This window comes from Colletes gigas, unplaced genomic scaffold (assembly GCF_013123115.1).
Source record: "Colletes gigas isolate AHSC1104 unplaced genomic scaffold, ASM1312311v1 Colletes_gigas_Sc00023, whole genome shotgun sequence".
Taxonomy (NCBI): domain Eukaryota; kingdom Metazoa; phylum Arthropoda; class Insecta; order Hymenoptera; family Colletidae; genus Colletes; species Colletes gigas.
The window spans coordinates 4,153,578-4,164,280 of record NW_025106652.1 but is presented as its reverse complement, the minus strand read 5'-3'; the positions used below and the strand labels follow the sequence as shown (position 1 = coordinate 4,164,280).

General features: G+C 42.5%; 1 protein-coding gene across 1 annotated transcript; it reads left to right on the top strand.

Moving 5' to 3' along the window:
• The first annotated feature begins 1,696 nt into the window (after positions 1 to 1,696).
• On the top strand, positions 1,697 to 9,231 carry LOC122401314. Its single transcript, XM_043403381.1, has 5 exons — positions 1,697 to 1,920; positions 2,340 to 2,632; positions 2,716 to 6,594; positions 7,486 to 7,761; positions 8,960 to 9,231. The coding sequence occupies exons 1-5, from the start codon at positions 1,697 to 1,699 to the stop codon at positions 9,229 to 9,231; spliced, it is 4,944 nt and encodes a 1,647-aa protein (XP_043259316.1).
• The last annotated feature ends 1,472 nt before the right edge of the window (positions 9,232 to 10,703 follow it).

Sequence of the window (10,703 nt, the reverse complement as noted above, 5' to 3'; positions counted from 1 at the left end):
AATCTGCCAACGTTTTCTTACGGCCTATTTCCGCGACCCGTTTATCCCACGCTTCGCTCGGTTTCCGGTCGAGTTTGGTCGCTAATAAATGGACCAAGATCGTGTCCCATTTTTCGACGGGTTCCTCCAGCGAGGTTAAGGATTTTAAATTGTTGTTAAAGTCGTCTAAAAGTTGCCTCAGACTCGCCGGTGAGTCCTTTGGCAACGTCGGCAAGTCGAACAATGCACCGACGTGGAAATCGATTAATTCATTTGTGTCTTCGTAACGCTCGCACAAGAGCTTCCACGCGGCCGTGTAGTTTTCATCTGACATCGGTAATGCTTTCAATGCCCGAGCAGCGTCTCCCTTTACTGCTGATCTCAAATAGTGAAACCGTTCGATATTGCTTAACACGGTATTTTGGTTTATCAATGATTCGAAGCTGTCTCGAAAATAGACCCATTCTCCGACCGTCCCGTGAAAACTGGGCAACGGAACTGACGGCAATCTAACCGAGGGTGCCGCTACGGAGGCTGTGGGTGATGCAGCATCTACACGAAACGTCTGTTGCGCGGTAGAGCTCGGATTCGGAACCGGAGCACGCTTAGCCGAAACATGTTCGCGAACCGCGCCTATGATATCGAAATACGCGTTTTCGAACGCCTCGCGAATTTGATTTTGCGTGTGTTCTTCCGGTGTCCCGGCGGTGATCGCATCGATGCGATCCTGAATCGACTCAAATCTATCGAGTAAATGGAGATTTCTGTGCAACCGTTCCTCCAATGCAGCAGCCCCGGTGGTTGCTCGCTGCGTCTCGAAACATGTCTTAAATCGCGTGAGCGACGATTTAACGCGACCGCGTTCCTCGACTAACTTATTCAACGTATCCTCTCGTGGGGTGGCCATTGTTCAGCGCAAAATGAGAAGTAAATGAAAACTCGACTCACCGGACGTAGACAAGAATCTGCACAGGACTCGCTTAGACGGCCTCTGCAATTCTCCAGGAATCGGTGGTCCTGTTGTCGTGCCCTTGGACTGCTCCTTGGTGAGCTGGACTCGTAGAAGCGTCTGTCACTTCCTGGTCCACTGGATGAAGCGGCTGTCGCTTCCTGGGTAGCTGTACGAAGCGCCTGTCGCCTCCTTGGTAGCTGAATGAAGCGTCTGTCGCCTCGTAGGTTGCTGAATGAAGCGCCTGTCGCCTCGTAGGTATACTGCCACACTGGCAGTTATCCTCTCTCGTTCACGAACGTGATGGGTCACACGATACGGCGACTGTCCCCGTATCACACTCTTTGCAATCGAGTGTACTCTCAATCCAGTATCCGGCTCGAAGGACCAATGTTCGCGCCCGAAATGTTGTAGGTCGGATTGGAGTGATGCGATGTCGTCGTGTTGGAGAGGTTTCAAATGGTGAATTTCACACTGACGGGTACACATGTTAACTAAAGAATATTTCTGCCTAATTCCTAGTGAGGTGTTTGAAAATTGTTACGACGCGAAACAAACAGTACAATTTATTCTGTGTTGCAGCGTAACAGTAAATTCATAAAGCCATCGGATGTAGAGTCAAACCTTTTCATGCCATCACGTTTTGCCTATAACTAAGTGCCATTAAGGCTGCTAGTTAAGTATTAAATTCATTTCAATCTGCATGGTTCTCCAAATCCAGGCGTTCTATGACTTTACTATCTGCAATAACCAGAAACCCAAGGCCAGATGTTTTATGGCGAGGCAGGTATCGCAGGAAACATCTGGGCACCAAGCGCTGACCTGGGCCCGGAGCCGCTTCGCCGGAAAACCCCAGACGAGGGAAAAATTAGTAACAAGACCCGTTACATACCGCCTCCCACCGACCACACTGATTGGCAGTATTTTTGCACTATTTTGACCAATCGACGACTTACGCTGCCTCCTATAGCCTTGGGTACGCCCATAGCAAGGTTAGCTGCTTAGAAACCCTTGACCGAGACGGCAGATCAAACTTGACTGTTAAACACCACGCATCTCTAGTATTTGAATACTTTGTATATTTCGGCAGTCCGACTTAGAAATAAACTTGTTATTTGTTTGTTACACTAATTCACTGATTGTGCTGCAAGCACTACCTTCCGTATCCTTAAAAAATCAGTCACTCGTCATTAAGGTTAACGTGTGACGTGAGCATACTCGAAAACTTCTTTCAATAAATTAAAATCATTTTGCTCACCCCTCAACATGGTCCTTCGAGCCGGATACGGAACTGCATAAACGAACGTTAATAAACTCAGTGAACAAGCAAGTGTGAAGCCAACAATACAAGTGACAAGCATACAGTCATTGTGAATTCCAAGGCTATTGTACGGACGTCCCATTTGGAAAGCTGCCGTTTGAGAAGCCAACTATCAATATCCTGGTGGATATCCCGTTTGGAAACCCACCGTCGTCGGACAAGCAGAGATTCCACATTGTTGGTGAGCATCCCGTTTGGACAGCCACCGTTGGAAACGCCGAATTCAACATCATTGGTGAACATCCCGTTTGGAGAACACCAGCAGCCGAACAAGGATCTTCGGCACCACGTGAAGAACACTCAGTCAAGTAAGAAGCTCAGAGAATCTCCTATCAATCCTTTAAACGATCTTTCATTCTTCTATAATCATCAAGTCAATTCTCGTACGTACTAAACAATTAACGGAGGAAAATGGCTGCCTCTGCACAGCTCAAAACATTAAACAGAAATCGAGCTATTCTTAAAGGTAACGTAACGCGGTTAATTGGATACTTTAACTCAAACGTCGATATAGAACTCGATGACGTTCAAACGCGCAAGGTCAAGTTAGAAGAATGTTACCAAGCATTTTCAAAGATTCAATTCGAAATAGAGATTCTTGCCGAGGAAGCCCAAATAGAGTTAGATCACGAGACAGAAAGAGCGCAATTTGATGACCAGTATTTTAAATGTGCTAAATTCATTAATCAGCGTCTTCGCGAACTCGAACCGTCTCATGTAATTGCAGAACCGGGTAGTTTAACTTCACAACCCAGTGCAATCAGTGGTTCTAACATTACCATAAGTAACAATTCGTTATTACCAAAAATAGAAATCCGTCCATTTGACGGTAATCCCATACAATGGTACAGTTTCCATGACACGTTTCAGTCGTTAGTACACAATGACACCAACATCCCGGCAGTACAGAAATTTTATTTATTAAAAAATTCATTAGTCGGTAGTGTCGCGACAATTATTGACCAGCTTACAGCATCCGAAGAAAATTACCATGTAGCTTGGGATTTATTAAAACAGCGTTGTGATAGGCCTCGTCAAATTATTCAAACTCATATTAAGGCGATCTTGGAGTTGCCAGAAATCGCGAAAGAGTCACCATATAGTATCCGAGCGTTAAAGGAGTCTGCCTTAATGCATGTAAATGCTCTAAAGGCCTTGAAAGAACCGATTGAAGCGTGGAATTCAATACTCACATACGTAATTGTTCGTAAACTAGACAAAAATACGCGACGAACTTGGGAACGCACTCTAGACAACACGCAAATGCCTAAATTCACCGAGTTAATAGAGTTTTTAAACAAACAAGAGCGAGGAGATGAAGCTGAAACAAACAACATGATAGGGAATCAAAGTCAAATAAGAGTCGAACGAAATGCAAATAAATTCGGTAAAGTGTCGAGTCATCGCGTTCAAGCATTTATAGGAACGGAAAGGCGGAATGAATGCTACCTGTGCAATGGTAATCACACTATTTACGCATGCGAAAACTTCTTAAAATTAACTCCGCGCGAACGATCCAATACAGCGAAAAACAAACGGTTATGCCTTAATTGTTTACGAAATAATCACCCGACTAATAAATGTATGGCATCCAGCTGCAAACATTACCATCGCAAACATAACACGTTATTACATTTCGTCGAAGCACACAATGCAATTAGGGTAGATACAGGTAGTAAGGAGAATCCGCACTCGTCTACCTCCACCGAGCAGGTAAAACAGGGCTATACGGTAACATACAATTCAGAAGTGCTATTAGGGACAGCGCGGATTAAGATTTTAGACAATAATAATCACGAACATGAATGTAGGGTATTGTTAGATGGATGCTCGCAATGCCATTTCATCACTGATAAGCTAGCACAGAAACTTCAATTAAATAAAGAAAAAATTGATCTGCCATTTGCGGGTTTAGGCCAACTGACCACGCGAGCAGAGTATCGAGTCAAGGCAACAATTAAATCAAAAACCAGTAAATTTCAATCAGAAGTAGAGTTCGTAGCTCTTCCAAGAATCACTAGTTTATTACCATCGCGCCGTGTCCATCGCAAGGAGCTTTCGATTCCGAACAATATCCCACTTGCAGATCCAGAATTCGATAAACCCGCGGAAATCGATGCGCTGATCGGAACCACATTATTTTACAAGCTATTAAACATCGGTCAAATTAAACTATCAGGTGCGGCAGACGTCAGGTTACAAAAAACAATGTTAGGCTGGATAGTGGTGGGTGACGTTCACAAATCTAACAACAATTCAGGCAGTAACTCGTGTCACTTAATCACGTCGTTAGATAACCAATTAACCCGGTTTTGGGAAGTCGAAGAAGTTCCTCATAAAAAACATCGGTCCCTAGAAGAAACAAAGTGCGAAACATTATACATGGAGACCACAAAACGCGATCGCGACGGGAGGTACATTGTACAGTTGCCATTTAACGATAAACGGAACAATATTGGCCAATCCTATGGCACCGCGTTAAACCGGTTCTATTCAATCGAAAGAAAATTAGCAAGAGACAAGGTATTACAACAATATTATAGTAATTTCTTAAGGGAATATCGCGATTTAGGACACATGCGTGACATTACACAGTCTGATAATAAACAAGAGGGTTACTATATACCTCATCACGCGGTTATCAAAGAAGATAGCTTATCAACAAACGTTAGGGTAGTTTTCGACGCTTCAGCTAAAAGTATGACAAACGTTTCCTTAAATGATGCAATGATGGTCGGACCTCCCATTCAAGGTGACCTAATATTTATTATAATGCGATTTCGGTTACACAATGTCGTACTGGCCGCTGATTTGCAAAAAATGTATAGACAAGTTAAGGTAGTGGACTCGGACGCAATATATCAAAAAATTTTATGGCGAGAATGCGAAAATGAAACAATCCGCGTCTTTCAATTAAACACGGTGACTCAAGGTACAGCTTCAGCTCCGTTTCTTGCATCTAGAACGTTGCATCAATTAGCCGACGATGAAGGTCATAAATTTCCCTTAGCTGCAATTAGTTTAAAGAATGATTTTTATGTTGATGATTTGCTATCAGGCGCAAATACCATTCAGGAAGCATTAGAATTGAAACGCCAAGTAACTCAAATACTGAAGCTAGGGGGATTCGAACTTCATAAATGGGCTTCAAACAAATCGGAAGTAATTGCAAGGGCAAACAATGACGAAGCACAGGCGATTTGCTTAAACACAGAATCTAGAAAACTATTAGGCATTCATTGGGATTCAATCGGGGATGCAATAACTTATTCCGTAAAGCCGTTTGCTGCGAAAAAACATTCAACCAAACGTACAATACTATCCCAAATCGCTCAATTGTTCGATCCGCTAGGTTTGCTAGGGCCAGTAATTACGCTGGCAAAACTCGTGATGCAAGGATTATGGAAAGCAAAGGTAGAATGGGATGAATCGTTGCCGCAGGAAATGCACACCAAATGGATCGAGTTCAAGAAAGAGTTACCACTGCTCAGTCAATTTAAAGTATCTAGACAAGTCATATTAGCGAATGCACACGACATCCAGTTACATGGATTTTGCGATGCAAGTGAAACTGCGTATGGGGCATGTGTGTATGTGCGATCATCTAACAAGGAAAACAATTCTTTAGTACAATTAATATGCGCAAAGTCACGTGTTGCTCCAATCAAAACTATTACAATACCTAGACTCGAATTATGTGCAGCGCAATTACTAGCTAGATTAGTTGATACGGTGTCAAGGTCATTAAATTTAAAATATAGCAAAATTCAACTGTGGTCTGATTCCACTATAGTGTTGCATTGGATTCAAACATCTCCTCATTGTTTAAAAACGTTTGTGGCTAATAGAGTTGCGGAAATTCAATCACTAACGAATGTGAGTAATTGGTTCCACGTTTCAACCGAAGACAATCCCGCCGATTACATCTCCCGTGGTCAAACTCCTTCTGAGTTTATAAAAAATACACATTGGCAACATGGGCCCGTCTGGCTAAGCCAGAGAGAAAATAATTGGAAAGTCAAGCATCTTTTGCCAATGATTGTTCCTGAGCAAAGGGTCAAAACAGCGCTAGTCATTATGGGTAAAGTTGCCAAAGACAATTCAGGGGAACACGATACAAAAAACGATACACTTGAAAGATTCTCTTCAATTAATGCATTAATTAAATTTGTGGCATTCTGTCATCGAGCGGTTTCAAATCGGAAATCAGCCAATAAAAAGATAGGCAAATTTACCATCGAAGAATTAAAGAATGCACGAGTTCAGATTATACGGGTGATTCAACAAACTCACTTTTCGCGAGACATAAAAAATCTCCAACAAGGCATTCAATTAAATGCAAAAAGTAAACTCACATGCCTAAACCCATTTCTTGATATTGAGGGTATTATTCGAGTAGGGGGTCGCTTAACAAATGCTCAGATAACATATTCACGAAAGTACCCTATACTATTACCATCAAATAACCACGTTACCAAATTAATTATTCACAACGAGCACATCAAGTATTGGCATGCGGGAGTGCAGGCTACTTTAAACGAGGTCAGAAACAATTTTTGGCCTATTGATGGAAAAAACACAACACGACACGTCATACATAAGTGTATACGATGTAGCAAGTTAAATCCCAAGCAACCTAGTTATACAATGGGTGATTTACCTAAAACTCGCGTAATTCAATCACGTCCATTTGCTAATGTTGGGCTTGACTATTGTGGCCCATTTTCCTTGAAGGAAAAGAAATTTAGAAATAAGAACAAAATAAAATCCTATGTCGCCGTGTCTGTTTGTTTTGTGACAAGAGCTGTCCATTTGGAGCTTGTCACAGATTTAACCACTGAAGCGTGTCTGGAAGCTATTAAACGATTTTGCGCTCGACGAGGAAAACCAAAAAATGTATATTCAGACAACGCGACTAACTTCATTGGCGCCAAAAATGAAATATTAAAGGTCAGGGCATTTTTCATATCAAACGAGAATCACACCAAATTATCGAACTATTTTCAAGAGGAGGGAATTAATTGGCATTTCATACCTCCCCGCTCTCCACATTTCGGCGGGTTGTGGGAGGCAGCTGTTAAATCCTTTAAGCACCACCTGTATCGCACAGTAGGAGAAACAATGTTTACGTACGAGCAATTCAATACTTGCATTGTTGAAATAGAAGCAATTTTAAATTCCCGTCCTTTGACCCCATTATCATGTGATCCTAACGACCTTACTGCCCTTACCCCAGCACATTTCCTGATAGGAGGTTCGTTATCGAGCATTCCAGAACTTGACGTTCAAGACGTGCACACCAATAGGCTGTCAATGTGGCAGAGAGTGCAACAAGTAAAGCAGCATTTTTGGAACAGGTGGCATAAAGAATATTTAAATGAGTTACGTACCAAAAGTAAATGGCATCAAGGAGATGGTAGACAAATTGAAATTGGTCAGCTAGTAATGATCAAAGAAGACAACCTTCCTCCAATGCAATGGAGCATGGGTCGTATTGTGCAAGTGCACCCAGGCACAGACAATATAGTGCGTGTTGCAACAGTGAAAACACAAAACGGACTCTATAAACGTTGTGTTAAAAAACTTGCGCCATTGCCAATAGACCGACCACTAGAGACTTAATTTGATTATTTCATCCCATAAGTATGTCTAGTATAAGTAGGATAAGAGAGGACCATAGCCATCGCACTATTTGTGGCCATATTGTATAATTAGCATTTAATTTCTATTACATTACCATGTAAAAATTTAGGACAGGGACACACACATGTATCAATGTTAGACATTAGTAATAAGACTCACTATGTTTAAATTCGCAAGGTGCCCATCACCTATATCAATCTAGCATTTACTCATATAATCATAAAATGTATACGAATTTCACTAACCAATAAGTTTTGAACGGAAGCCGTTCAAGGCGGGCGGCATGTTACGACGCGAAACAAACAGTACAATTTATTCTGTGTTGCAGCGTAACAGTAAATTCATAAAGCCATCGGATGTAGAGTCAAACCTTTTCATGCCATCACGTTTTGCCTATAACTAAGTGCCATTAAGGCTGCTAGTTAAGTATTAAATTCATTTCAATCTGCATGGTCCTCCAAATCCAGGCGTTCTATGACTTTACTATCTGCAATAACCAGAAACCCAAGGCCAGATGTTTTATGGCGAGGCAGGTATCGCAGGAAACATCTGGGCACCAAGCGCGGACCTGGGCCCGGAGCCGCTTCGCCGGAAAACCCCAGACGAGGGAAAAATTAGTAACAAGACCCGTTACATACCGCCTCCCACCGACCACACTGATTGGCAGTATTTTTGCACTATTTTGACCAATCGACGACTTACGCTGCCTCCTATAGCCTTGGGTACGCCCATAGCAAGGTTAGCTGCTTAGAAACCCTTGACCGAGACGGCAGATCAAACTTGACTGTTAAACACCACGCATCTCTAGTATTTGAATACTTTGTATATTTCGGCAGTCCGACTTAGAAATAAACTTGTTATTTGTTTGTTACACTAATTCACTGATTGTGCTGCAAGCACTACCTTCCGTATCCTTAAAAAATCAGTCACTCGTCATTAAGGTTAACGTGTGACGTGAGCATACTCGAAAGCTTCTTTCAATAAATTAAAATCATTTTGCTCAACCCTCAACAAAAATATTAGTTGCCAGAAACCAGTTAACCCACTCTCACTTGCTCTCTTTACAGCTGCTGGAGTGGTAATAGGTGCTGCTATAGCCCATTGCTGTTGGAGAGCCGGAACTTCTACTGCTCAACAAATTCACTCCAGTAAGGAAAAGGTGCCAGAGGTGGATAAGAGGAGCATTTCTACGCAGACTGAGATATCAGGACCAGTTGAGGAGGCTATCACAGACCCTTCCTTCACTCTCACTAGGGACAGACAGTCAATCCCTAGGGCTATCTCTCCTTACGATAAGACGTTCGCAACATCTGACATCGCAAGGAATCTACTCCCATAATGGAATCTCTTGCTAGGAAGGTTGAGGAGTTTAGGAACCTGCTTCCAGAGTTTACCGAACTACCGGATGCAGTTATTTTGAGTATCTACAACAGGGTTCCTGCAGCCACTGCCATCTCTAGGCAGCTGCTCCTAGATGCCACAGAGGCAGAGCTAGATGCAACTGCAAGAGAAGAGCTGTCAGTGGTTCCAGACAGCTCCCGAGCTCAAATGACCCATCTGTTAGCATTAGCAGGTTTGAAGAGGCGAGATTGGAGACTCATCATGGGTTTTGTTGATGTACCAGACGATAGTTTATTTAAAGAGAAAATAAGACGAATGTCATATGCTTGTCGATATCAAGAATTTGACCCTTCTATCATATTAAGGAAAGTCATCAAGGCCCATGCTATTGCGACGAGACTCCCCAAGCAGACCTTTCAACTAGTCTACAGAACAGACAATGGAGAAGTTCTCTGGCCCATTTCTAACCATGAAACCATATATGACGACATATACTTCCTTATAACTACATTTTTGAGTAGAGAGGCTGTCATATCTAAGCTCCACAAAAAGAGTCATCAAGATTTCGTGGCAGTCATGAGGATGCTCTGTAGTAAATATGACATTAAACCTGCCACTCCTGGGCGGAAACGCACAGAGGCAATAGGCCCGGAGGTAGTGACTTTGCCTCGAGTCGCAGCAGTATTCGCTGAAGTGACCGTGTCACTCTACGATCGGGGCTTTGTGAGAGCTATTGCTAATTTTGCGGGATTAGATTTCCCACGAGCTATGTATTCTCCCATGTTTGCCTATGTTGTGGCAAGGGGCATACGCACTGCTGATGGTTACGAGAATATCCATCCGCAACTAATGCTAATCGCTATACTCATTGATAACGTTCTGCATCAGAGGGATAAGCCCACTCCCTTAGACCAAATGTGGGTGATTTATCTTGCAGCCTTCAACTCAACCGTAATAGTCCCTCAACACAGAATGTCACTCTGTCATCATTTCGGAGTTTGTGTGGATGGGAGATTCTTAAGATCAATTGTGGAGCAGAGGGAAGAATGCATGAGGAGAATTAGAGAATTACGCCCACACGAAAGGCTGGAAGATGTGCTCAGGGAGATGTCTCGAATCAACTAAGTGTGATCTGTCAGTTTAAAATACACTCGTACATCTGTGTTCCATTTCTTTCTGATTAGTTTGTAAGTTTGTCACTTATCAGTGTAATTTCTACTTGCATGTTCTAACAATTTCCTGTTGAGTTTTCCGTTGCGCTTTTGCCCATTAGTGTTTTAAAGTTCTATTTAAGGGTTGAATCATATTCCGTGAATTAGTTTATAGGATCATTGACCAGTTACGCATTGTTTTGGATTGCAAATGTAATCTAACATGATGTGTACCCGGTCATTGTGTCCCTTTATTCAATGTTCGCGCCCGAAATGTTGTAGGTCGGATTGGAGCCAAAAGTAATGGCACATAGCGTAT

Bases quoted from the DNA above. Each gene is read 5' to 3' on its own strand.
- LOC122401314 (XM_043403381.1), top strand. From the start codon at position 1,697: ATGTTTTATGGCGAGGCAGGTATCGCAGGAAACATCTGGGCACCAAGC. The intron at 2,633-2,715 runs GTACGTACTAAA...CTATTCTTAAAG, and splicing joins TAATCATCAAGTCAATTCTC to GTAACGTAACGCGGTTAATT. The intron at 7,762-8,959 runs GCACAGACAATA...CTCTCTTTACAG, and splicing joins TATTGTGCAAGTGCACCCAG to CTGCTGGAGTGGTAATAGGT.